At 46.8% G+C, this 27,997-nt stretch overlaps 5 protein-coding genes across 5 annotated transcripts; 2 read left to right on the top strand and 3 right to left on the bottom strand.

Annotated features, from left to right (window-relative positions):
- The first annotated feature begins 3,704 nt into the window (after window positions 1-3,704).
- On the top strand, window positions 3,705-4,638 carry F4822DRAFT_390876 (uncharacterized protein). Its single transcript, XM_051457074.1, has 3 exons — window positions 3,705-3,734; window positions 3,811-4,026; window positions 4,082-4,638. Exons 1-3 carry the CDS (start codon window positions 3,716-3,718, stop codon window positions 4,183-4,185), a joined length of 339 nt encoding a protein of 112 aa, XP_051318162.1. The 5' UTR covers window positions 3,705-3,715; the 3' UTR covers window positions 4,186-4,638.
- Window positions 4,639-4,952: 314 nt separating this feature from the next.
- Window positions 4,953-8,211, bottom strand: F4822DRAFT_127642 (RhoGAP-domain-containing protein). The gene is made up of 6 exons (XM_051452659.1): window positions 7,440-8,211; window positions 7,327-7,380; window positions 6,648-7,260; window positions 6,387-6,589; window positions 5,614-6,337; window positions 4,953-5,553 (listed from the first exon to the last, which is right to left on the bottom strand). Exons 1-6 carry the CDS (start codon window positions 7,659-7,661, stop codon window positions 5,126-5,128), a joined length of 2,244 nt encoding a protein of 747 aa, XP_051318161.1. The 5' UTR covers window positions 7,662-8,211; the 3' UTR covers window positions 4,953-5,125.
- Window positions 8,212-9,799: 1,588 nt separating this feature from the next.
- On the bottom strand, window positions 9,800-13,256 carry F4822DRAFT_425595 (uncharacterized protein; the record flags this gene model as incomplete). Its single annotated transcript, XM_051460363.1, has 2 exons — window positions 9,800-12,755; window positions 12,814-13,256. The coding sequence occupies 2 exons, from the start codon at window positions 13,254-13,256 to the stop codon at window positions 9,800-9,802; spliced, it is 3,399 nt and encodes a 1,132-aa protein (XP_051318160.1).
- Window positions 13,257-17,943: 4,687 nt separating this feature from the next.
- On the bottom strand, window positions 17,944-18,306 carry F4822DRAFT_425594 (uncharacterized protein; the record flags this gene model as incomplete). The annotated part of the gene is made up of 2 exons (XM_051460362.1): window positions 17,944-18,145; window positions 18,224-18,306. The coding sequence occupies 2 exons, from the start codon at window positions 18,304-18,306 to the stop codon at window positions 17,944-17,946; spliced, it is 285 nt and encodes a 94-aa protein (XP_051318159.1).
- Window positions 18,307-19,817: 1,511 nt separating this feature from the next.
- Window positions 19,818-23,040, top strand: F4822DRAFT_127506 (PLC-like phosphodiesterase). Its single transcript, XM_051452658.1, has 3 exons — window positions 19,818-20,186; window positions 20,283-22,231; window positions 22,678-23,040. The coding sequence occupies exons 1-3, from the start codon at window positions 20,175-20,177 to the stop codon at window positions 22,853-22,855; spliced, it is 2,139 nt and encodes a 712-aa protein (XP_051318158.1). The 5' UTR covers window positions 19,818-20,174; the 3' UTR covers window positions 22,856-23,040.
- The last annotated feature ends 4,957 nt before the right edge of the window (window positions 23,041-27,997 follow it).

The raw sequence follows: 27,997 nt of genomic DNA, 5'->3' as shown, positions 1-27,997 counted from the left end.
CTGTTCCATATTCATACCTTGATAATCCCATCCTGCCTACTTTCCCGCCTATCGTAAACCATCATCTGTTCATAAACTTCGTGTGTACCTGACCTACCTATTCTATACTGGGAAGGTACAATTTGCATTATAGTTGTATAACGTAAGTTACACCCATCCATTATCCCATCGTATAAAGTCTACTTATACCTACTAGTGGCACAGTACTAGTGCAGATTCGCTAGATACGGCGGAGTCCTCAATGATAAATTAGGGTATTACAAGAAAAAGAGAGAGGCCAACAATGTAGGTCGTACCTAATTCCTAACCGGAGTGACAACATAAAAAAAGGACAATTATGAGAAAGAATAAAAACCGAGGAAATACATCATCCATATTTCACTCATCCACTCACATGTGCGACTTGACCACTTGGCACTATACTACTAATTCAGCTTTGCTAGGCATCTCCGCAACATGACTTGTCAACCTTCCACTACAGTAGGGTAGTCCGTTGTTCTAGGCTTTCTAAGCTTGTCTTTTCTAAACGAGGACATCGGACATCTAGGCATGGCTTAGTAGACACATACATACATATATAGTTTTAACCTTAGCTGGGTACCTAGGTAGCTTAGGCTGGGCCGTGAGGCAATGCAGTGACGCAGTGATACGGTATCGTCGTAAACAGGCGACAGGTAACATACCTACCTCTAAAATCCCCTACATAGTATGTATTCTGCGGCTATCGTGAAATTCACGTTACACATAATACATAAAATATCCATAATTCCATACAGTAATATTTTTCAGCTTCCTTCTCGGCTTCCTTCCGCGTCGCAACAACAAGCCTCTAGGACTTTTTTGATTATTATAACAGGACCCATTTCGGGGGATTTCGGCAGCTGATAGATACGTAAGATAGCAAGGACCGTTTGACATATTAGGCAAGCAGCTTAAGTGTAGATTACATATTCGCATTTCCTACCTAGTATACGGAAAAAAGGACTTTCGCCAAATTCGCGAGATTTTGCGATAGACGCCGCGGAGTTTAGAGAAAGCCGCCTAGATATCCACTCATGTAGGGCACCTAGGTTAGTGATTAGGTAGGAGGTAGGGGGGGTAGGGAGTCGGTAAGAGAGGATAACCCCCCCTGAACAAACCTAAATCTCCTAAATCTACCTCGCTACGTACGCGCTAACACGTACTGCATTGTGCATATACGTACACTAATCCGCCGGGTTGGGCGGGCCCGGAATTTGTGATCCTCTCTCTTGGTAATTATAGTTCGTCTAATACGCATCGAGGTTAGTCACTCCTCTAAGTCCGCAAGCAAAAGAACGAGATAAGTAATTAGAAGAATCAGGGGAGAACAAAAATTCAAATTCAAATTTTAAATCAGGTAATCAATGATGACAATCACATTATAGAAAAGAAAACTATCACGAGATGATGGCACGTTGTACCGCCACCAAGGCGAGTGTGATTAACTTACCCGGGCCATCATCTGTCATGATGCCCGAAAATTACAACACACAAACAAGCAAATAAAAATCATAAGATGAGACAAGCAACCAGATGGCTAAGACTTCTTCATAGGTAAACACGCAAGTTATTATTAATTAGGGGGGATGGATTGTTCCGATCAAAAAAGAAAAAGAGAAAAAAAAAAAATCCTTGTGTCACCAAAGACCACCTTACTCACTCGATGCCCCATATCATACATATGTGGCTTACGAAATAAAACCAACTGTGCCTCTCTATCTATCATTATCATCAGGGGTTATTGGCTCTAATCAGTCAGCTAGAAAGACAAAACAGCCAGCCCCCAAACGCAGGTCATCAATAACCCGCATCCAACATTATATCTCTGACAAATGATGGACTTAATCTTGTCCGCCCTTCCCAGACAAAAAAGGGACCCCCGCAACCAATTGCCGTAAACGGAGTGGATATCAATGGGATCTCTAAGTCCGCCGGGGGTTCCCACTCGGCCGTGAATAACTGTCGTGTGTCAAAGCCTACTTACACACACACTTACACACATATTATTTGCAGGATCGATTCCCCGGAACGTGTAGCATCTCAGCACGGCGATTCCCTATCTTACATTATCTAGATGGAATCGACGGCGAACAGTAATGCAACCGTGTCGTTGATTTAGATTGAATAGAGGCCGAGTTCCATATGACAGAATAGGTAAGCATACTCGGGTCCTTCCTTATTCGGATGTTCCCGGCGCGTATAAGCTAGCTTAGCCAGCTGGAATTGGACATGATTCGATTTTGTTGGTCGGTATCCTGTAAGGGGAATATGATCTTGTCCAATGATGGTGGTCATGATTGTCTTCACCTAATTTGTCACAACATCGAGATGTGGTTGGATAGGTCTACGCACTTGCGGAGATAGGAGGATAGCCTAATAGCCAAGCTGACTTTATGACGTTGGTGCGTGCTGAGGTATTGAGTGTTGTAAGGTATGTAGCCATATCGGCCAAATTTAACTAATGAAGGCCAAGAAGACTCCGAAATTGTGGATGAGCAATGATCATTATCCCCTCACGGTTGATGTTTCTCCTATTAAGGCCGAGATTTCAATGATATGACGGTAAGATGCCGGGGATTCTCGCGTCTTTGCATTTTTGTCTCACTCGACTGGCAACACGGCACATCCTCCGGGATTTGTTCTAGCTGCTGTTTTCCTTCTCACACATCATCGGACACTTTCCTACGCGACGGTAGGGAGACTCCGGTAATAATGGAATATGTATCCGTACACCGCACGAATCGGCCTCCGGGGACCGGGCATCTGGCCGAAATAGGCTTACCATTTTATCATAAGGCAATGGATATCGGGGTCGTATTGTTGAACCAATAAATAGTATAAGCCGCTTAGTACATCGTTGATACCTTGTTGATAGGGAATAACCATATACTTGCGCACAAAAAGTGCCGGGTCGAATAGGCATGTAAGAAATCTACTCCGCCAATTTTCCGCCTCTCATCTTTTTTCGGTATTTTGCTCATGTATGCGCGATGGGGTAACACACGAGTAACACACGATACGATACGATACGATACGATGCGATGCGATACCTATAATGAGACGAGACGGAATGAGACGACGCTAACTTGAGATCATTCGCCTCTTCCTGTTTTATTCTGTTTTGTTCTTGACTACTCTTTGCCTTGCACATCTTGGGGATGTGATGCGAAGCTAATAGTGCTAGTCGATTTAGCACATGCATGTAGGTAATACCTGGGTATAGGAGTAAGGGTCTTAGGTTAGTTGAGGTAGGTGAGGTATAGTTACATAGTATTGCTCATAACTAAGCTAAGGCAAGTTTAGGTCGAAAGTTAAGACATTCCATAAACACTGTATTGTGGTACTGTAGATCTGTCACTGCAGTTGACCGACCCCCGACCCCGCCCGTGTGGCTTTATGTACTACACACCGAGTGGGGAAAAATTGAATCTAAAGAGGGTTTAGCGTTGGTTGACCCCAGTCCAACCCTGCAGGACGGATCTCAACGACATCGCATCCCAATCTTGTCCAATCTCCGTCTAAAACTTTACATACCTATGTGTCTCTTTTTTGGTGGTGAAAGCTCCGACCTCCTACATCAGTGAAAAAAAAAAAAAGATCTACGTTTTCTACACGGAGGGTTACTATCAACGGAGCCGAGTAATCCGAAGTACATACAATTACCGAAAATATGGCAACCTCATCGAAGAAGGATATGCGCCGGCCGGACCTAGGTAAGCCTCTCTCCTCTCACTTGCATGAGGATCGCATTGCGTCGCGTCGCATTACTGATAAAATACGCGCGTACAGTCGTTCCGTACCAAGAACCGGCCGCCAACTCCGGCGACAGCGCCGAGTTTTCCTCCACCCTATCCTCGACGTTACCTATGGCTGCTATATTCACTCGAAACCGATATATCGGCTGGGCCTCCGTCGTGATCAGCATTCAAAGTTGGCTTGGTGAGAGTGAGGAGGCCAGTAAGAGTAGCAACAGCACGCCCGGGTACTTTACCATTGGCATGTCTTGTAAGCCTACTTATTTCTCCGCAGTATGTTCGGAGCAGCTCTAACGAATTAATAGTAATGGCCCTCGCCGTGACCTACCTTCCCATGTTCATGCCACCGCAGCTTAACCGAGGCGCCACTGGTACTGGAGCTCCCGCCCCCATGCCTGCCGCCGCATAAACACCCGCTTTACAATATTAGTGCACGAGCTACGACGATAAATCGACCGTGTTCCTTCCTACATGCCTGAAAAGGAGCAATCTTAGTCGAGGTAGAAAAGAGCTAAACGGCGAGAAAGCGCAATTGTAAGACTATACAGACAAGAGGAAGGACATTAATAAACTAGATGCTTATAAGCGTATACCACCAATTCGTTTGATGAAGGATGAAGTGTATATCGGAAAGAGAAGCTATGGACTTGTAATCTTCTGATGATCACTCAGAAGCTCAAGTCTTGTACAAATAAATCTGACAAAATTGGATATTGAACATTAATTATAGATCTGAATCGAGGGACGAGTTTCGACAACGACCGCCTCGATTTCGCAAATTATGTGCTTCCAATACAACTAGCTCAAAACCGTCGTGAAGACCGAGCTTTAATCAAAAGATACAAATGATACTAAATAGGAACTAACTCTTATTAAACCCGATAAGAGTACCATAGTACTTACCACGATATCCAAGAGACATAAAGTCGTTATTTTTATCATCGCAAACTCACCATCCAGTCAACGGCCAAAGAAAGAGGAAGGCATTTCAAAAATTAAATAAACTAAATAAAGCATCGAATATATGCAAGCCAGCCAGCCAATGCACAACTCAGCGCATGCCGTGCCAACCCTCCCGGTGCCTTCCTATCCTTTCCTATCCCCTACCGCCGAACCTCCTCATTAGAAAACAAGAAATTACTGTTAGACAATAAATTACCCGTGGTGTACATGTTACCTACACCGCCCTTATACCATGCTTGCTCGCCTGCTTGCTTGTCTGTCATGCTATGCTATAGCCATTCCCCTGAATACGTAACGAACAACGCGCAGTAGCCTCGTCGAATGGGCCTCCTTCCGCGCACATGCTCCTCATTCCCTCTATTAGTCTAAGCCAATACGCCACATTTTTAATCCTCATCAAATATTTGATACGTGTTCTGCAATATCGTATCCACGACCCTAACCTGCCACCCCGCATCTGCAATATTAGCACCAGGCGCAGTCCCCATCAATGTAGGACCAAACACAATCGCCAAATTCTGCGAGTTCATACGGTTCACAGCGCTGTGCTCAATGACCCTATGCAAATGCAGCGCCAGCGCTCTGAGCGTCGCGTAGTTGGGATCCGGCAGCGCGTTAATAATGGCGTGCAGGCTATCCCTACGCACAACATCGTCGTCGCTACGCGCCGCCTCGATGAATCCCGCGTAGTGCTCTGATGTGAGTAAGGGGTCGGGTAGGTCCCGTAGGAATTGTTTTAGGAGACCTGCGACGCTGTTCACGTCGTGGAAGAAGTTCTCCGGGTTGCGGAAGTCGAGGATGGGTGCGTCTTCGTCTATTTTGCTCAGGTTAACTACCATCAACTTTTATGAGTAGTGAAGTGGGAGTAACTTACTAGTATCGAACAAATGCTTTAGCTTATTCACATGATTTGCTGAACCAGACAATCTGTAGATACCCTCAACGGCAAGACCGTACAAGTCGACGGCTTGGATACATTGGTAGACTACCATCGGGACAGGGCCCTTGCTGTTCTCGTAAAGCCGTTCGAGAGAAACACCAAAAACTGGCCCTCTCGAGATTGACGCATCTCCTTTAGGCACGAGAGCGTTAGACGGCGACGCTGAGCGCACTGGTGACTGTTCGTTTCGAGGCGGTTGGAAGCCCATCACTCCACCTTGTTGGGGACTCTGATTTCGAGATGGCTGGTTCTGGAAAGGCAAAGCACCTAGTTGTGGTGGGCCACCCATGCCACCATTAAACCGTGATTGGGGTGGGGGAGCTTGTATCGAGTTTCGTGCGTTATACTGGGGTTGGGGTTGGGTATTGCCTTGATTCAGCATGGCACCGTGACTAAAACTTCTCTCATGTCCCGGACCCGAAGACGGTCGTTGCGTAGGCGGTGTGATGCCAGGTGGAGGAGTGAAAGTCCGAGCCGGACCTTGAAACCCCGACGGGGACGATATCGTATCATAACCTCCGGTTCGAGAGCCCATGGATCCTGGCGGTGGCATCTGAGATTGGAGAGGGGATCCTTGCCGTTGAGATTCAGGTCTTTGCTGTTGCTGGTTGAATTGGGAAATTTGATTCACTGACATATTTTGTTGAGGGTTGAGGACCTAATTTATATTAGCATCGATCATTCTGGAAGGCAGATGTGATACATACTGGATTTCTCTCGTATTTAGGCTCCGATGATCTGATCGGGACCTTGCTATGGAAGCTGATAAGATAGTTTTCAAGATCTTTCTTGTTATCGATGGCTTGAACAACTTCCTTTAGACTCCGAGAATGCTGACCCGGTTGCGTAGCACTCTTCAGTGGACTTATTACTAAACCATTGCTAAGCAATAGCTTCTCATTAAATGAGGCTGCAATACAGTTAGTATCGTCATTAAGTCGGTTTTCGCTAGGCTCGCAGCTGCTTACCAAACTTTTGCATTTGTAAAGTAGTGCCTGAATCGCATTCTCGTATAAGATCCTGCAGCGCCTTCACAGTCTCCGGACGTGTTGTAGACTCCATAGTTGCCTTCTCGGACTGGTATGTCTGGACCTTCCCCATGTAGTCCGTATCGGCTGCCTGGACTTTGCGCAAGAGGTCCTCTTCATGCTGTGCTGCTGATTTGGGACCCTTGATGCCAAAAACCCTGGGTCCCTGTTTTGCTTCACCCGTCCTCACTCGATCGTACTCCTCGGCCAGCGAATCGTACTTTGTCTTAGACTTGCGCATGGCATTCTCCAAGTCAGCTAAGCGCTGTTCAGCCGCTAAGCCATTCTGTTTCCATCCCTTGCGATGTTTTTCGGCTACTGCAGCTACTTCAAGTAGGTCTTCATGCATCTGATGTAGAGAAAGCGCAAATTGTATTCCATTTTCGGCCATTCGGTCGTGGATCATAAGCATCTCTTCGTATGACTGGGCGAACGTTCCTTGTCTATGGTCGGAGTGGTGAATGCTATCTTGTGTCGACCTACATAGCTTCTTCAGGCCCTTGGCATGTTGGTCTTCGAGGTCGGATCGTTTCTTTAGGAAGGTGGCAAACTCCTGTAGGCAGAGTGGTAGTCAGTAACGAGGTAACGGAGGGAAGGTAAGGTCGTGGGGATTCCTTACCCTAGCTGCTGTAACGCTTTGCTTAAGTCTATTTAACATGGTGGAAACACCAATCTATATAAATTAGCCCTACTATCTCTTAATACGGAGGTTGGTTGTTTGGGGGTCTCTACATCTGAAGCTAGTACTTCCTGTACTTCTTTGGGTTGTTCGGGCTCGACTGAACTAGGTATCATGGTGATAGCTTCGGTTCCGGTACCGTTCGGCGAAACAGGGCCATCTTCAGGCGCGGGGCTAGCGCTGTTTCCTAGTGACATACTGCCGGTCCGTTCGCGTTCGTGGTCTAAGGTTTGGGGGGAGGTGAGGTCGAGAGATTGGCGAGTGTAGTCTGCCATTTTGGGCGGGAGCAAAGGCTAGATAGATGCTTTTGACTTTGCACTATACGTTCTGAGTTTCGGGTTACAGGTCGCGCGGGTCGCGTGGGATCGATTAAGTTCGGTGTCACTTTTTAAGATACAGATCCGGGGTATACAGCTAATGGACCTTGTCATGGGAAAAGCTTGGTCCTTAGACGGGGTAAGGCAAGGTAAGGTTAGGTAGGTTTAGGTAGGGTTGTGAAACGTGGATTCCCGGGTTCGTCGTTCGAAAGGTTTATGCGAGCGTTGCCAGCGTCAGGCATTCATCAATAAATTTGTCTTGTCTGGCCTTGTCTTTCTCAAATCCAGTCCAGTCCAGTCCGTGATCCAATAGTGGACCGTTCCCGTATGCACCTGTTCGTGGATTCGCTTATTTTTCTTTCCGTGTCCTGGGATCATGCGGCTAAACAAGGAATCGCGTTAAAAGTGTGAAGTCTATTAACACGATAGTTTATGAGTTTTATGTAATTGTGTAAGTGTAAGTGCAAGCAAATAGAGTAGAATCAATCAGAAGGCGGGCAACACAAACTTTTGTGGCTTAGCAGTTCAAGCTACGTAATTCTTTAACTAGTATTCAGGGTACCTAAACCTACCCAAAAGTAGCCCGTATCAACACAGTGCTAATTTTTTTTTTAAAAGTTGCACCTAGGTAGCGCTCAATTGACTTAGCGTGCGGGATCCAACAAGCGAAGATTCGGCCTGCTAAGTCTCTAATTGGTCGCCTAACCTATCCCGCCTTCAAGCACTAAATTCTAATCCGTGCGAGGGGTAATTAAGGTATTCTTACTAGGAGCTTAGTGAGACAACTATAACCGCATAGTCGGGATTTGTACCACCCCAACTCTTATAACACTTACGATTTCACCTTCAAGCGATTATTAGTCTTGATTTTAAGATATGCCTTACATATTAGAATATTTAAGCTCATTTTCTACTTGTATAAGAGGATACCCACCAAGTCCTTCGAAACAGTTTACAATCATTTGATCTTAAATTAGTAGTGAGGTTGTATCGTAACTTCACGTCGATAGGGGGGCCTCTTCTGATACAATGGGGAAATTCGGATGTCACAACGTCATACCGAGAAACCCCTGTTTATCATCTTGACAATGCCTTTACTTACCGAGTAACCAGCTCGAAATCGGGACTTCTCCAATTTTGGCAATGTTCAACGATTGTGCCTACATCTAGTCGGCTCGTGCTTCCGTACCATTTGATCATGATGCTATCTCGTTGCGTCAGACGAATAAATCTCGGTACCACTAATCCCACACACCCTTACACAAGAGGGGTTAGAATCCAGCACCAATCCATCTAAGGGAAGAAAAACACGCTTAGTTATTGTAAGCAGTGAAAGTCGAGCCATCTGAGACATCCACACCAAGGTGCATAAAGGCACATACAGAGGCAGAAGGACATAGCTCTAGCAATACTTAATCCCCTATGTCGCAAGCCACTCGTCACACCAAAGGGAGGAATGACACTCGAACAACCTCATTATAAGTAAAATCACCTTGCATTCCAACATCTTCACCGATGCAATGTTATATGTACAAGGTCACCGCAATGGCGCCAACAATGGCTATTCGTATGTTTACCAACCATGTCCTTCTGGGCATCAACAGCAAAAAGAAGAAAAATCGCAGCCCGTTTGCGAATGGGTATAGAATGTGCTTCCATCAAACATGTATACGTGGTATCATTTTCTCCCATTTGTAGAAAGAAAGAAAGAAAAAAGGGGCCAAATCAAATCAAGATTCCCCTTTACCTTTAGTCATGACCGTTGCCTGGTGTCGTAAATTGTTGCCCGTTATCATCCAGAATCAAGAATCTTCCCTCGGCCTGTACCTTCGTAGGTAGCTTCGTCTTGTAAAATGCTTCCAAATCCTCCCCAAGTCGCCTCGCCTAATTAAGGAAAGTATTGGATGAATGTTTCGTAGTAATGAACGCAAAATGTAGAGGACTTCATTTGTCGTAGGATGAATCCGTATATGTGGCCACAAACAAAAACGCCGGACATGCAGGATATCAAGGATAGAGTTAGAAAATATTACGAGACAGATGTCTCATGCAAATTTGATAAGGTGTAAATCGACACCTTTCGACTAACAGGTTGTTCATCTCCAAATAGGAACATGGCGATATGCAGGGGAATTATAGGAGTGAAGGATTCGGTAAGGGGTGGGGTTCCCGTACTGATCCACACTTCGACGTCGATAGTGAGGTCGAGGTGTATACTGAGGCTCTCGATGTGGTTGGTCCCACTGTTGATCCCATTGCTGTGGCATCGACATTGAACGTCCACTCCAAGGATCTGACACGTATGATTGTCCATTGCGGGAAATCGATGGGTAGGGACCGTTGTCCCGAATACAGCTATCTTGCGGCACGATATTGTATTCGTCATAGCTCGACCTACGATGAAGTGCTGAAAGATTGGGCTGTGAGTGATGCTGGTGCTGGAAGAAGCCTGGTCCTATGCTTGCTGATGTTCTTTGACTTGATTGACTGACCAAGGAACTTCGACGGCTAGAATCAGTTGAAGGTTGTCGAGATAGCGAAGGGCCATGATCTACCCGAACGTCCCAATTTGGAGCTCGGGCCTGCGTTGGTTCTGCTCCAAGGCTCATATGCCCAGTGGAAGGCTTATCAGCATGTGGATAAGCCTGCACAGAGGGTGGATTGCGAAAACTCTCACGGCTAGATCTGGGCCCTAAAGAGTGATTCGGCGCGAAACCACCGTCAAATCCAGGTCCCTTAAAACTCCCATCCCGGCTTCCTCTACGAGAAGACTGAGACCGCCCCAGCCTTATCATGTTCTCGGGAGGGGTAGATTGGGATCTTGCAGGCGGAGCAACTCTTAGAGGTCCCATGTTCCGAGTTCTCATGCTTACTGGGGGTGGACTTTTTGCCAATTTCACGTTGGGCGCTGATGGAAGCGCAAGGGACGTCGTTGAGTAAGATTTTCCTTGTGTAAATCCATTATCATGCCCCATATCAGCATACAACATTCCCAAGTCTTCCTCTATCCCACTTGTCATGGTATTCGCTTTATTGAGCCTAGGAATAGGTGCGGAATATCTCGATCTTCTGCCTGTCGCGGAAATACCAGGTAAACTATAAGCTTCTCCCGCGTTACCACGGGGCGACAAAGCTTGTGAGCTTACGTCTGAAGCTTTGGCAGAGACCTCTACCGTATTAACATCCCTGACACGCATAGGCACAGGTTTTCGAGGAATCGGCTTCTTGACGGAGGTTGGACGAGGGTTTGCAATTGTTGACCCAAGCGGAATTGAAGTTCCTTGACTTCGATTAGTTGGGGATACATCGTCATCCTGAAGCAGCTCTGCGCTTCCAACACTAAGGATGGTCCCAAGAGTCTCTTTGCTAGCAGCAGATTTTAGAGCTAATCTCCTAAACGAAATTGGCATCATCCCCGCATGTGTTTGGAGTTTCTCCTGCAAATCTCCTGGGACAACAGGTACACTTGCGTAATCGCTAGAGTGTGTATTGTGAACAACTAGAGAAGTTCGATTTCCACTCAGGAATCTCTGGAGTTTTCCAGGCTTTCGAAAACCGGTGCTAATGCTGAGGGGAGAGTTAGAGGTGATTGGGTTCATCGAAACGAATTGTCGGCTTCCGATACTACGACTAACCTGGCCACGGGCGCTACTTGGCGATAGGGTTCTCTCTGGCAGTTGGTTGTATTTGGTGTTATTCATGAACCTAGGACTTTGTGGAGAAGACGGGGATCGTTCGTTTAGTGTTTTTGGACTGGCAAGGGCCATGAGATGCGGATCTTTTTCCGGGACTGGTGGAGGGGATATCCCGTCAAGAGGTGACGGAGAAACGGCATTATTCACCGCAGTGGTTGGACTTCTGAGTTCAGGCTCCCTAATATGTACAGTTGACCTCGTACCATTATTCAGTACGTCAACCTCAATATCTGAATTACGATCTTTCTCGGCAGCTGACGGTCTCGTAGAAAATGAGCGGAGGGAAACATTTGAGCTATAGCCTGAGTCCGCTTTCGATAAAGGTGCAGCCGAGTACTCCGAGCCTGGACTCGCAATGCCGCTATCCGATCTATTGATTTCCTTCCTTTCCGGCATCGGTTTCGGACGTGGGGGTGCAGGTTTTGCATTCGGGTCAATTCGCACGTCTAGAACCTCAACCGAAGAAAATTCATTCTGGTCGTCGTCAAACAACCTATCTTCGGCGGCAGTATGCTTGCTAGTCACTTGTATCTGCGGAATTTTCAACGTCTCGTCATTAGACAATGGCGGGCCCATCTGACGTTCAGATACAATCTGGGAAGAAACTTGAGGCTGAGTAGCGGTTGTAGAATGTGCTATGCTGGGAAGAGACGGGACAACTGTGCTGTCTAATTGTTCGGTTGTTAGGAGTTCAGTTTTTTCCTGAATAGCATTCAAGTCCATCTTGGTATTGCCATTTGAAGGCGATTTTTCCGTTCCAAAATAATCCTCTTTCAGCTCATTATTTGACAATTCGCTATGACCATCGCGTTTGATATCGCTCTTAGGGTCACGGACTGGGCTCCGAGCAGGGCTACCATTCGTGATTCGAAGAGTGCCAAGTCTGAAAGCACCTGTTTGCTTATACTCTGCCTCACAGGGTGTAAGAGCACGGGGTATTAATTCCGGGTTTTCTAGTAAGAGAAAGCCGCTCGATCCAATGGCCATCGATTCCATAGACTCTCGGCGTGATGGAGTAGAGGGAAGGCTATGTCTCACTCTCGGTTTTGAAGGGCCTGGATCTGCTCGTACTTCGCGGGTAGCAACACCCGGAGTCATCAAAGACCGTCTTCGCATCGGAGTATATAAAGACACCTCGGAACCATTTCGAGTTATTGTAGTCGTTACCTCAGGGATGGAGGGTCGTCGGCCCCTAAATTCTGCTTGCACCGCCTCAGAAATGTGCATTTGATTCTCCGAAACTACCGACTGGTCTTCATGAGACGGTACTTCCACAAGATTCAGCAATCTCTGCGCTTCATATGTGCCAGGCTCATAGTTACTAAACGAGGATCGTGATACGTTCATCGACAAACTCCTAAGAATATTTCATTAGCTCATAGAATTTAGGGGCAAACTCGAAACCATTCATTTACCCTTGAATATGAGCCTGGCTATGGTTGTAGCCGTCCCCGGGCCCATTTCTAAACGAATCCGCCCCGCTCGACCAGAGTTCTTGCTGAGGAACTGGCACTTCTACACTACTGCTCGTATGACGGCGGATCCGAAATTCCTTGGAGGTATTGGAACGGAAGAGCCCCCTCGATAGACGGCTTCCAAGCCCCGAACTCTTTTTGTCGCCCGGTACGTTCGCTGTCGCGGTGGGATTCGTCTCAGGAAGAATTGGCGAAATGGTAGGTGAGGAGGAAGTATGCGGAAGTGAGAGACGTCTCGCTACGGGAGAAGGACGCGCCGAGTTCGAGGGACCAAGAGGGCTTAACAGGCCAGCTGCGGTAGGGTTGCCCGTCTTGGGTTTTGAAAGCTTCTGAGTCGTTCGTTGACCCCTCCATGGTGCCTCGGCGGAGTGCGAGTTCCCCATGATATTAAGAGAGCACGAGGCCGAAGGACCGGCACTACCTTACTACTATGCGAGCATTGACGGTTCCATGCCGGATGCTTCAACGAAGCGTTAGCAACCAACGATTTTCTCCAGATTTCATATAGAGGGACGGGTAAGGGCAGCTCGGTGGTGGGCAGGCAATATTTTAGGTTGGGGGATTTGGCATTGGCAATAAGGTAGCATAAACTATGCTCAAGGATCCAAAGCTACATATGTGGGCGAATAAGTTGGTTATTGGCTTAATTCGTGAACTGGAGGTTGGGAGATACATGTAAGGAAAGAGGTGCGGGATGGGTGAACTAATAGGACTAATAGGACGAGTGCATTAACCCCCAGTCCATCTATCTCGGTCCGTCTGCTAGGTAGTTGTGGTATGTAGGTAGGTACCTTTTTCGAGGAAGACAAGGGACAAGGGGGGTGTGGTGGTTACGGGTAACTGACCGAGTACTTACACATCCAAGCGAAACGAATGCAGTAGCATTAGTTGAAAAAAAAAGAATGCTTGCTTTATTCACATATATCCCATAAGAGATAGATCTACATCCATAACCACAGAAAAGGTGTAGAAGAGGTAAGACAAATAGAATGGATAGAAGATACAAGGAAGAGAAAAGATAATGTGTATTGGCAAGCTCTTTGTCGAAGTCGTGTACAGCTACATATATTCGTAAATATGTGGATAAGAGGTGAAGGAGTAGGTGAGAGAAACACCGTGGTCCATTACTGGAAAACTATTTAGCCCGCGAGCTGAAGTAGCAGATGCGGGTCTTAGAAAAGTCTTGACGCAGAAGAAAACCTGAATTTAGGATTTGATCTTGAAGGAGTTTAAACGGGACATGGGACATCGAGATCTTGGAGCAGCTAGGCAAGCCGGCAGGCTGGGGAATTAAGGAAAGAATTAAGACGAGACTTGGATGCTACTTCAAGGTTACTTCTGCGCGGCAACTGAGACGCGTAGCTTTCCCATGCTGCGAACCATGGAAAGCACGGAAATTGGCATCCTAGATTTAAAGCAAAATGTACTTATTTTGTAGGGGATTATCAGGCATTTATCAAAGTACACATTAAATATTGTACCTCTGTATGGCTCCTTCTATGGACTAAAATCATGTACCTGTGCAAGGCCACTCACAGCCCCGCCAACTCGCTCCTGTCTGATCTTCATACCCCTGTAATCTCCATTCCTCCACCGGAACAGACCTAAACTCGCAGCTTCGCGAAAGCTAAAAGACGAACTAATCTTTTAGTCTAGGCGCGTCGCGGCCAGCTGTAACTTCTATATTTCTTAGGTACATATTCCAAGGAAGTCCGGTAGTCAACGCTAGAATCATTTTAGTAAAAGATTCGGGATTTTAATAACAGAAGACGCAAGCTATCACAATGAGGCTACAACCTTTTGTGTTTTGTAATACTGGCAGTTCGTTCTCCTAATTAAAATCGAGGTATCTCCCCGAAGATTCCACATGGATATTAAGCTTAATCCTTGTTCATACAGGAGGGGAACCGAATACCTCCTCAGATATGGTATCGTATGAAATAAAAAGGAATATTCTCCGACAATGCTAACATTCTTAACAAGCTATTATAACTACAACATACATACGTTCTTGGTATCCACGTATTGCTAGATTTGGAAGTTATTCCATTATCTATTGGACATCCTTCGACTTTCATGACGATAGCTTGGTACTTCGGCAGCTGTTCCCATTGCGCCCAGACAATGATTTGAAAGATCGCCTGTAACATTTATAGTGTGCACCTACATGTAGGTACGCAAACCACACTCAATCTACTACACGCCGAGTTTAGAGCTCACTTGAATAATTATTAGTGTCTACCTTATCATAACAATACTAGAATTGCCTAGTCTAATTGTATTCCGTTGGACAATTTCAAGCTCCGATAACACAACTTCGATTGTTGTTACATTTTCGACCAAGAACAGCTACATCCTGAAGCCGGGGGACACTACCTAGGTATCTTACAGGGGTTATGCCAGGGATTACCGCTCTAAATACTCCGGCCTTGCTTTCTTATCCACTGAATTCGGCACCCAAGTCTTGATGCGTCTTGATGTCTTAACATTCTCATCCAACCATCCAATTTCTCTTGACCAAAGGAACAACCTCCTGTTTCTGGTCTTTTCCCGATATTACTCCCCATACCATTTTAATCTTGTTCTTTAAAGCCGCTGATGACATGAAGGACGTCACTTTTGTTGATGGATATCTAGGCAATTTTCAATTTCGGATCTACTACATGCCGCGCGTTTACAAACAAACCCATGTCTTAGGTGGCTTTCTTTCATTGAAGCCTCGATCAATCAGATCGGGAATCCAGGATTATGTGTTCAGCAAATAAGATGATAGGAGAGCTCGATCCCGTAACGTCGTAATCGTATGGGATGGGGATGTGTATTGTACTTGGAAATTCCACCCCACTTTGATCCTAACCATGAATCCAAGAATTCAAGAGATATCACGAACCCATGATTCGGCCTTGACCTCCCGAAGCTTCTATTCTTGCCGACGGCCTACATGATACATATGCGAGAGGTCCGATGATAGCTAGTACTATTCACCGCCCTATCTTGCAAGTGCCAGTTGTCCAATGCATGTTGTTGTCGTTTGCTAAAGCTGACGCAAGAATGAACGTGCCCTTAGGTAGTTCCTAGGTAGTTCGGATGCTTGTCTCTGATATTCGTTGAGGGCGGTCAACAAACTTCTAACCCAAGTACCGGGACCTAATGTCGAATCCTATGTGAGGGCGAAATCATCTATACAGCTTCATAATATTCAGACATTAGAATATTCGGGGTTCCCTTTTAAGATAGCTACCTAGGTATTTGAAGCCACATAATTGTTGATAATGTACGATTAGACCTCTAAATACCCTTGATCCGGATCGCTGATCAACCGGCCACTAAGACATCTCAAGTTCCATCAGATTGCAACGCGACTATTCACTATCGCCAACCTTCATTCGTTCTGACCATCGTGCCACCGCATGTCTAATGCAAGGACTTACGCAAGCTCTTGATGAAACCCCGCGGCACGAGCATGCGGCTGATCGAATTTAGTTGAGGTTATTTGATGATGAGCGAGCTAACAGAAGTGCAGAAACATACATACGCGGGGAAACACCCACTTTAAACCCATGAAGTCTCACTCTATTAGTGATAGCTGAGCTGAAACAGTATCTTAGGAATGAGGATATTATCTGTCAGTGATAATACGTATATTTGGCTCTTATTTGATAATACCTCATATATCCTCCATTACCAACCCCCTCATATATTCACTCATACATACAATAAGCTAAGACGATCATCCCAACTATCCCCGGATTTTGGCTAACTCAACTGATCTCCAGTTACTCAACAGACACCGTCAAACGATAGTTCCCGATGGCTTTACGCATGCTTTTTCACACCGCCCAATATAATAATTAATCTTCACCCCGTGTGCATCTCATAGCTCTTAAAAGGCCTCGTCAGCTTTCGATAACGTCGTGGTACAAAGCTTCCACAAGATCCAAGTTACACCACATCCCGCATCAAGCAGAAGCCTTTTAGCGAACATTGCGCACACCTTTATAATGACGAGTTCAGCTGCTTACGCACAATCTGGAGTCTTGGCTGCATTGAATCGCCAATTGAAAGTTCAGTCCAAAGGACTTTGGGGAATTCCTTAGCAGCGACTTATCGGCACGACCCGATCCGTTAATATTCGTGGATCACCACCATTCCTTAGAACCCACACATTCGCGGGAAGTTTCGAACCATTCGAATCGACCTTCTCTTCGCAAATCGCGGGAGATTATTCCACTGTCAACTTAAGTTAGCCAAGCTGTCGGAACCTTATTTTTGCAATATTCGACGGTTTATTCCATGGTCTTTTCTCTTTGAACTGCTCTAAAGCCGAGCCGTGCGTGCATCATGTATGTACGTATGGGTCGCTGGTCAAGCGAGCGCATATTTCGTGAACGTACAATCTGCAGACGATTTCGATGAACTACCGAGATAGGCATTAGCGATGTCAGCTCAATTTTACAGGTACCATCATTTATGACGAGTATTATAAATTCCGTATAAATCTGATAAGGACAACTTATAAAGTTGAATGGAATGACCATAAAGCACCAGACAGTAAACTCCCAGAAAAAAAAATCTTCAGGGGCTATTTCTTAATCAATACTTGAACAAGTATGTGTAGGGCGAATGCTTCTTACACACTCAATTGCGGTATCCAAAACAGCCCGTGTTCGAATACGCCTGGAGCCGAGTCTGACATAAGTGGCGGCCGGATCTTCTTGCTAGAACCGAATACAGACTTAATATTGAATTACCTTGTTCCGTTCACCAAGCAATTCCAAGCCCGCGCCCTGGGAGCGGCGTAAAAAGCAGGTATTTTTGTTTCCTAGATTGACTAGAAGACCAGCCTCTGTCTCGAATATCCGAAACAAGATTGCCGGCGAAACGCTATATGTTGCCACCACAATCAGCCTGCTTATCCACCTAGGGGCCCAATATCAGTACCTGAACACAATATGGTGGTGGCGTATACTCCGACTAACACCTGAATCACAGCTACGAATACCTGTAATGACTCTTCATACTGACTAGGCATTTCATTCCACCTAAGCTAGCAATTAACAATACGAGAAATCATTCTCCGATGACGTATGTACAGCCCTGATTGCCCATCCAGACCTCATGGACGCGGCCAGCATCAACGTCGATGCGGTCGCCGACACCGTAAGTCTTTTTCTCAGGTTTAGGGTCCTTCGGGTAAGTGATCGTCAACTGGCCATCAAGGATAAGATGCGTTGTCAAGCCCTGATGAGAATGCGGTCTGTAGTGCGCGTTTCTGCAGATTATGAGGGTGGTTAGTCATATCTCTACCTGTGATTACCCCCGGCTTTTCTTTTGCATTATCGTAACGTACGGGCCGTCAGTCCAGGTGAAAACGTGGGAGAAACCCCACGATCGCACCTCTGCCTCATAATCCTTTCGGGTTTTCTGCGACATAACCGGTTTTCCGGGAATTGGCTGCGCCGCTTGCGGCTCTGTAGTACAGATTTTCTCGGTCTGGAGATGGGATAAAGAACGAGAATGAGTATAAGCACAGCCCTAAAGAGAGTAGTATTTGAATGTATGAATAATGGGTGTATGTAGTGAATGTAGGTACAGGAGGTACGACTAGATGGCGTGCTTAGGGGCGTGGCTGTGGAATTAGGCGATATGGTTTTGCCTTTAGTGGTCCAGTAAATGACGTTGTTTCGGTCGGCAGCCTTGTGTTTATTGCAGCTAGACCAGTGAAGATAGGTACATCAAATTACCCCAACTTCACATGCTTCACACACTATAACTCATTGTATCGCACCTACATCAGGTGCTTCTATACTATCTAGGTAGCGACTATCGAATTGAGCTTACCGCACTGCGACTTCCATCTGCAAGCACAACGCATTCTAAAACGAGCAGTGCCCCCTGTGCTCACAACCCCTCCTCCACTTTCTTCCATCTACAACCATTTACAACACATCAATTAGTTGTATGCTGGGGTATTTTTTTGGGTGGCGCAGCGCAACAAGCAATAATCGACTGGGGTTACAGTGAAGTCATTCCTAATCCTATTCCGTCATCTTATCTTTCCTTTTCCACTTTGTGTAGATCGGGTTCCAATTGGAGATTCGGGATTTACACTTCGATCTTATTCACTTTGTTTTTGTCGCTGGGCTAAGCATCACATCCCGTTTTGGCCGTTCTCTCCGGATTTCGTCTGACCTGAACCCATTGATATTACCTGGGTGTGCATGCTGGAGTGGTATCCAACCTTTTCAGCTCCTTTCAGGCATCAAATAGGCAAATAGTATTGCGCCAATGAGTGGAGAGCCAAAACCATCATTAGTGAACATATCGACTTGTCCCTTGACTTACATGCCCATCTCTACCACTCTACCCCCTCCAGCTGTCAGTCATCCAACGGGGTCCAATGGCACCTAAGATAATCAATCTGTATATTGGATAACGACTTTGGCAAGCTCCGCCTCCATAATGGACCCATCGTCCGCGGGCCACGGTACGTCTGACCTAACCATTCTCGACAATAGCGGTCTGGTTCTAAGGTTGATCGATCCGCCTGCTTTCGTCTGATAATTCCCCTGCTTCGCCCTGACATTTTCTTCGTTGCGGATACATATTTTCGCCTGAAACTCTCACAACCTACATATTAAGGCACGAAATTCCCCCTCCTTACAAAGTGCAGCATTTATTACTCTCACATACGACCCGACCCCTTGGTGTAGTGGAGGGGAACCCAAGACACGCAGGGCCCGGTTGGACGGTACAGCCCTACGAGTGGTAGCTTAATTCAGGGATCGGCTCGCCTGCGACGGTTGGATTGGCCCTGTTCTAGTTCTTTACCAGTGGTAGCGGGGCCTTATTTCTGCTGGTGCTGGGATGAGGCTGCACCCTGCCAGCAGCTGAATCTTAGACAACAAGACCTCGAACCAGATCCCTTTTATTTCTTGCATTTCTCGTCATCTCGCATCACAATCTCTAATCTCTCCATTGTCTCAATTACCTACACACCTATCTACTTGTACGCCTCCTACTCCTCACTTACTCGAGTCACCTATCTACCAACCCATTCAACTCAGTCAGCATTTGCCAAGGTCAATTCCACTCAACAAGCTCATAATCATGAATCCTTGACCATCGATTGCCCATTTTCGCGTATCCTGGTTGCACCTTGAAGCGGTCCCTCGAGACCCTTTCAAACGGGCAGCAAATCCCCAATCCTGATGTTCTAAAACACAACTTCTTCTGCTCTGTTAGAGCTTAACCGAAGCAGCGAATTAAAGAATAAACCGACCTATTTGACCGCGTCCCCGATGTGCTTCATTGTATGTGAGCTGGAATGTTTTCATAGGGGATTACCCCCTTTTAAGTACACTTTAAATACAGGCTTGGACACCGATCTAATGCTCGTTTCTTGCTAGATGCGGAAGCGAACGAATAGCGCGACGCCGACGCGTACGGCCACTATGCGACGCCATCTCTCTTTCAATCCCGAACTCGGCCCCAATTCGATGAGGGGACTTAAACGAGCGATCGCTTTAGCTTCATTTATTACACCAGCGGTCATACACCAGGACGGGGAAGAGATTTACCTAAATGCTTCTATCCAGCGCCATTTGCGGAGAGTCTACGATGTTCTCCGTAAAAGAGACCCCATCCTATCCCGCACAACTTTCGCAAACTTCCTTGAGACGGAACAAGGCGAAGTATCACCAGACCTGACAGAGGAAGGATATAATTTCCAACAATTTCTCGAAGTCTGGTTGCTTCATTTTGGCCTTCAAGCGCAGTTACCTGCTCCTACTTCAGACAAAGATCTTTCGAAGCCTCTTAGCAACTACTTCATTAGCAGCAGCCACAACACATACCTATCTGGTAGTCAATGGACCGGCCGAAGCACGGCGGATGCTTATAAGCGTGTCCTAAGAAGGGGATGCAGGTGCGTGGAAATAGATGTCTGGAACAAGGACTCTCCCAACAACACCTCGGAGCAATCAAGGGACCCTTCAGCGAAGCCAGCCTCTAGGTTCCAGCACGTTCGTGGCCTCTCCGGCGGAAGCTTACATACCGTTGCTGCCCATATTAAGGACACAGTGGAAGATAAGATCGAGAAAACTCGACAGCGGCTAGGCGTTGAGAAAGTTCATAGCCGTAGCCCAAAATGCAACAAACACGAGCTATCACCGCCGCCCTTTGGCCGCGAATTCGGCGCAAATCTCGACCCGGCGTCTCTCCTTGGCGACATCGACACGGAACGTTCTTCTCTACGATCCAGACCATCAATACCCCCCGACGAACCCATTGTGATGCATGGCTATACGTTTACCTCGCCCGTCGGATTCCGTGAAGTTTGTAGAGCAGTCCGCGAGGTTGGCTTTGAGACGACCAATTTACCCATCATTATTAGCTTAGAGGTCCATGCCGACCCAGAGCAACAGGAGACTATGGTTCAGATTATGAAGGAAGAATGGGCTGGCCTATTAGTCGAGAAGCCACATGAAACCTGTCCTAATGGCCAAATGCCAAAACTAGGAGATATGCTCAACAAGATACTTGTCAAAGTCAAAAGGGCTTCGCCATCATTGGAGAATGCGGCCACCATGTCGACACTGTCTCCTAATCCAACAATAGACGATGATGGAGATGCATCAGAAGATGACAGACCGAAGAAACCAAAGGTGCCTATATGCGAAAGCCTAAGTGCTCTTGCTATTTACACCCACAGCGAACATTTTACGCACTTCGAGTCCCCAGCCGCCAAAATCCCTTCGCATATATTCTCGATAAACGAGGTGAAAATATTGGAACTCATAACCTCTAAACATCAAGAGTTATTTTCCCATAACCGACACTTCTTCATGCGAGCTTACCCAAAGGGTCTTCGTGTCGATTCATCAAACCTTGACCCTTCCCCATTCTGGCGTAAAGGTGTACAAATGGTGGCCATGAATTGGCAATCCTGGGATGAAGGCATGATGCTTAATGAAGCGATGTTCTCAGGCGAGCAAGGCTGGGTGCTAAAGCCCCCAGGCTACCGCAGCGATGACCCAGCGGGACCATTTGATGTCATCCCGACCCGCACTATCGATTTGATCATCATAGTACTCGCGGGCCAACACCTTTCACCACCTGAAGACGGTCACAACACCCATTTGAAATCCTTGAGGCCCGTGGTGAGGTGTGAACTGCACATCGAGAAGGCAGAAGAGCGTTTCAAGGACTTGATAGAAGGAGGCGGGAGGGTACACGAATGTGAATACAAGCAGAAGACGAGGGCTGGGAAGACGGATCACCCGGACTTCGGCAACACCAAAAACGACATTCATTTTCTAAGTGTCCGGGGTGTCATGGAACAGCTAAGCTTTGTGAAGTAAGTGCATTCGCTTCCCTTTTCATCTACGTCGTATTTTTATTTCACAAAAACTCTCATTACGGCTGCCTACCGGATGCCTACATAGCCGGATCCGAACGGTCGGGTCTTCATGTAGGTAGGATACATGGACGGTGAGCCACGTGTTCCGAGCCGGGAGGAAGCCGGCGGCTGAGCTTACATGCGCAGCAACCCGTCGAGTGACGGGAGAGAGATGATATATGATAATCTGCCACCACCTTCCAATGGTTCGCGAAAACGAAGCGGGTATTGGAGCAACCAATTTCCCTAGCTTTGGCCATCCCCTTCCTGACTGATCATGCCCGCTACATGTCAAACCATCTCATTTGTTAGTTATGCGACACGAGCGCTTTCTTAATATGATATCATTGGGCATTTTCTGCATTCCGAGTCGCACATGAGCCCCAGCTGACAAATAGCTCTAGATTCAAAGTCGACGACGCGACGCGCCTCCGCTCACTAAATCGTGATTCCTCACTCGGCTGGGCATGCATCCGTCTTGACCGCTTGGCAACGGGTTACCGCCTCATTCATCTTTTGGACGCCAACGGCAACGAGACCCAGGGACGTCTCCTAGTTCGTATCGACAAAAATTACCGATAGTCATCGATGGGGTTTCACGTGAAGGTGCGAAGTCGGAGCTAATTGGAAAAGCCACGACTCTGCCCATTGCCGTTTGCACATCATAACAAGGGGGATCCATGTCTACTTGCCGTGTAGGACCGCATATATCAAAAGCCACGAGTCTTATCTTTCCCTTTCTGTCCCCCATTTCCGGGACCAAAAGCCACGAATCATTTCACCATATCAACAATCTGACACACCGTGTACTAAATCAAGAAAATAAGGCGGGCGACCGAGCATTTTTGGTAAATTGTGTTGGGAAAGTACAGGTTGGGCATCATCATTACCAACTTTTGGATCGGCGAATTTCCTTTGTCTTTGAATTCGGGTGTAACTGGGCTAGGAGTACATGAGGCGCACAGCAGCGGCGGTCTGGACGCTGCTAGGAATAGGGCCACGGCGCGTTATCAGATGGGGATATCCATGTACGACCATGAGTATCCTACGGGCTTTTTGGTTTCACTTATCTGGGAATCCGCATCGGGAGCGTTTGATTTTCTATCTTTTTTTTCTTGGACATACTTTTTGCTGCATCTTTTGGATAGATACCCAGGGCGATGAGCATGTTCCTTATTAAATGCAATGTGTTCATCGGGTTGGTTTAGTCCTCCTAGCATGGATGCTGAGCCTAGGCCCCCGTCCACGGGACGGGATGAGAGAAAAAAAGATAAGGGGTTAAGGGGCGAATAGCATCAAGGAGTTGGTTTGGCAGATAGACGAAAAAAACGAAAATACGGAGCCTCTTCCAAAATAATTTCCATTGATGCGTTAAAACAGAATAGAAAGCGCGAATCGAATCGAACTCTACGGCTATCTGCTTTAGTCTTCTTACCTGTCTACCCAGTCCTGTATCTGCCGGTTGTCGGCTTCGACACGGTGGCTAGACCGCTTGATCCTTAGTTTTGTACATTGGCTCGGCTATTGTGTACTCGAAAAGTTGGCTAGATGCAGAGATGGCTTGCTATAGTTGAGTTGAGTACATGTGATGGGTAACAGTCTGGACCCTCGGGTTCACGATGTGCACACAGACTGACCGTATCTTCAGAATGTGGTAACTAGTTGTTACCCACCCAAGGGGTAGATGTAGGAAGCCATTCCAGGTACCTTAAGCGAAAGACATCTAGGTCGAGACATTCGTTTATGTGTAACTTCCTGACTGGGACGAACGGATTTTCGAATGGGGGCACACACAGGGATGAGCCTAGACGAAAAATTGACGGGGTTAAATCAGAAACATTGTCTAGGATAGAGACTCGTGCTTGGGACTATGCTGTGGCTACCTAATGCTATATCGATGTTTTCATTATATGGTTGATTCATAAGAGATGTATTATATGTGATAGCTTAGTGCTTAGCTTCGACTAGGTCGAGCGCTATATTATATTACGTACAGGTGCCCCCATGCCACGGCAAGTTCGGTTATATCTCGCGTCTAGACTCATATCATATGCCCCCTTTCTCATGTTCAGACGATCATTTTAGTCTGCTATGACGACGACTCCCCGTCCCGACACCTGGGCTGCAATTTGAGTAGAGATAGACCCGAGAGACGCGATGTATTGAAGCACGTGCAGTAATAATTCGACGTTAGCAACGTAAATGTACGTAAGTAGTTGATTTCGGCAATTATATCTACGTGGCTGTTTGTCTAAGGTACGTAATGCAGTCCGAGTTATAGACATACATAAGAAATTGGAGCCGCACTAAAGGTGTATGTCTTATAGAGTACCTAGTGTTAAATAACTACCCAAATAAAACAGGTGGCTATCTCATGTCTAGGCGTCTCGTGTAGTGTTCGTTGAGTTTCATGTCTTACACCATGTGCTCAGTAATCATTTCTCATTTCATTCGCATCCCGCATCTAGATCTTAGCATAGGTAAGGCAGCGTCCCCTTAAGAGGTGGCTGAGACAACACGTCTGTCAACGGGTACACCCGTTAGCCGTTAGATTCTTGGCCCTCGTGAGAGGGCGGTGAGAAAAGGGATGGGAGAAGAACGCGAAGAAGAAACAGAGAGGGATGAGACTTGGGTGAGGTAATCCGTGGTCATCTGTGATTCCTCTCTTCTCCCTTTCTTGGTTTCTCATTTCCTCATTCTCCCGTCTGTTTTTTCCTCCTTACCCCTTACTCTCCCGGGAGTCGGACTCGGCAACGACTCCGCGCCGCAACGTGACCGCCTGTTCTACGGATCTCCGAAGTGCCGTTGAGACAAGCAAACTGTCTAAAAGTCCGGAAAGAGACACGGCATTCGTTGCTGCGCTGTCACCACTAAGTTAGTCTATAGTCCAGATTCTGGAGACGAGCTAGTTCCGTTAATACGGTAACTAACCCCTCGGACCACCTAGGCAGGGACCTTGTTGGCATTCTTAACTCATTGTCATATCTTGTCATATCTGTACCTCTAATGCATCTCTATCTCGTGCATCAAGGGTCCTCCTTGCATACAAATATAGAAGCACGCGATTGCAAGGGGGACCCCTTCTGTGTCAGCCTGTCCCTTTTCTCGGTGTGTGAGGGGGGCGTTTAGCGGTGGGATTTCCCGTAGCGGATACGTAGCTACCACGTCATGAGGCTCTATATTACATACGCATCTTTAGACTCGACGACGTATGCTTTTGTTTTCCTTTTTCTTTTTCAAAGGAAGTAATTGACTTACCCTAGGTATCTATTTCATCCCTCTTTTTCCCGGTGAGCGAGAAACTTCAAAATCCGGTGTGCAAATTTAGCACGTGCGGTCCTACTGTTCTACTGCTTATGCGTAATCAGCGCTATTTTATTTTCGCCTAGCCAGCCAGCCAGCCCCGTTTGTTTCTGATGCTGAGATTAAGAGGCGGAGGCGTAGGTGTAGGCGTATGCACCTTGAAACCGGCAAGATTAGCCTTGAATTTATTCTCCGATAGATGAATATCCATGGTCGTTTGTATAGACGGGACTCATAAGGGCTGTCATAAACAGGTACAAATATGTGTAGACCTGCTTAAGTATATTATCTCGATATTTGCATCTTCTGGCTTCGGTATATAAGAATACTTGATTTGTCGTATTTTTCGGACCCTTAGCCGCTCTCATATTGACCCTGGATGTGAACTATCACTACCCCTGGCATATAGCACTTTCGAGGATTGTGCTGGCCTATGCGGCAACGTTACGATGACAGATCTCGAGGGATCTAGGCGGTAGAATAGACGTCAGTCGGCTCGTGAATCAACCAGTAAGCAGGTTGGTGTAACCAATAGCTGGTTCTTGTTCTATAGTTGGACATGTGGTGGACATGGTGGGCGTAGCGGACTTCGTCTTCTAGAAACCAGGGGAACCCTAAAGACTTTCCCAGGGTAGATCAATTGCTACCACAACCGAATAACCGAGCTGGAGGGTGGGATGGGCCAGCCTTAAGGTTAATTATTTTAGCATTGCTACTGGACCACGGTCCCGTCATAATACCATACTAGGTAGCAGCTGATAGTTACCTACCTTTTTTTCCCCCTTCCTCTTCCGAGTAGGGGACCTTGTATTCATGTATGTATGTATTCTTGTATTTATTTGTTATTTTTAATTTTTCGACGCCTACTTCGGCAGAGGCGAGCGAGACGAGCGAGACGAACAAAACTCAAGAAGGGGGGTGCCCCGGCGTCGGTGCGTGGCATTCGCGTTCCTGTCGCGGACCTGATCAACGACAAAATGGGTTGCTTTTGAACTTGTCGGCTTAGCACTGGCCGGTGCCTCATGTCAAAGCGACCTTATATTTCGTAAATCCCCATGTCTTGGCACGTACCAGCTGAGACACACTCACACAAGCACAAGCCCGAAAGGATATCGACGGGAGGGCTGCTGGCTGCTGGCCGCTTAGCTGTAGCTTAGGTAGGTAGCTTAGGTAGCTTAGGTAGCCACCTACCCGTACATAGGTACCGTAACCGTACCAACCGTACCTATTGAGGTATGTACCGTGGCGGGTTTTAGGGGGTAATCCCGCCACAATTGGTGAAAAGGTGGGCAGGGGTGCTCGCTATGAACTGTACAGATACAGTACAGCTTATTAGTTGGCGACAACAAACTGACGTGTTGCAGCGAGTACGCCTCTTTCTACACTAAACTACCCAACCCCGTGCAATCCAGCGAACTAGTACTGCCCGCAACGACTTGATTCGCGGCAGCCCTCCATAGCGACGGACTCTTCTCTCTCGAGATCTGCAAAAGGGAAAATCCTCCCAAAGGAAAAACACTACCCAACGTAGTAGACTGTTGTCAATAACGGACCGAACGTCGTGCCACATTGAAGCATGTAGCTTTCCGTTAAGGCACAGAAACTCAGCGCTTCTTTTTTTTATTATTGTTATTTTAATTCTCTCTCTGTTGTGCAACGAAGGATAAGTTGGTTGCCGCTTGACAGCGAGTCTTTCTAAGGTAAGATGTCGTCTTCGACGCATTGCCGCAACCCGGGTGTCATAGGTATCATATGTACTATGCAGGAAATCTGCCAATGGTTAAAGACGGAGCTAAGATGAAGAAACATCCTTCGCATTAGTTACTTGGATCTTATGACCTCATTGTCGTGGCTCGTTAATTAGGGTTCCATCGAGAAATGTTTTACTAGTCGAAACTAGGCCGTACGTGCTAGGTACCGAGCCAAGTCGACATCGCTGGTGGCCTAAGATATAATGACAAAATACTATCGTTAAAACAAACCCGGTATCTAAGAGCCCGAGGCTGAGTGGATTGGACTCCCTTGAGAAATTGAAGCCACGGGCTACTAGGCTCGTTAGACTGCATGCAGCTTGTGCCTTTGCTATACGAAACAAGTAGTGATGACCTCGGAGATGACAAATACGGATGGCATCAATCGGGGAATTTTGCGCGTCTCATGTGGTCGAGGATGTTTCCTCGAGAAAGCGACTCCATAGCACGGCAGCTGTTATCTTGAGGTCGGTAGTGGGGTACGACGCTCAAGACTAGGAAACACGTTGCCTCTCTCATTCGTCCCGGCGTAATGGTACCGTACACCGTAGTCTCCTGCGAGTTCCCTCTCGTGTCGCCGAACCTTTGTAATCGAAACAGGGATAAGGCCCAAACCCACGGACGGCGAACAGATCAAAGTGGCGTCGTCAAGGATGTATCACGCCGGTAT

Source organism: Hypoxylon trugodes, assembly GCF_022578975.1.
Source record: "Hypoxylon trugodes strain CBS 135444 unplaced genomic scaffold F4822scaffold_2, whole genome shotgun sequence".
Lineage (NCBI taxonomy): Eukaryota > Fungi > Ascomycota > Sordariomycetes > Xylariales > Hypoxylaceae > Hypoxylon > Hypoxylon trugodes.
Note: the sequence above shows the minus strand (reverse complement) of the source record. Positions and strands in the feature narration are given on the sequence as shown.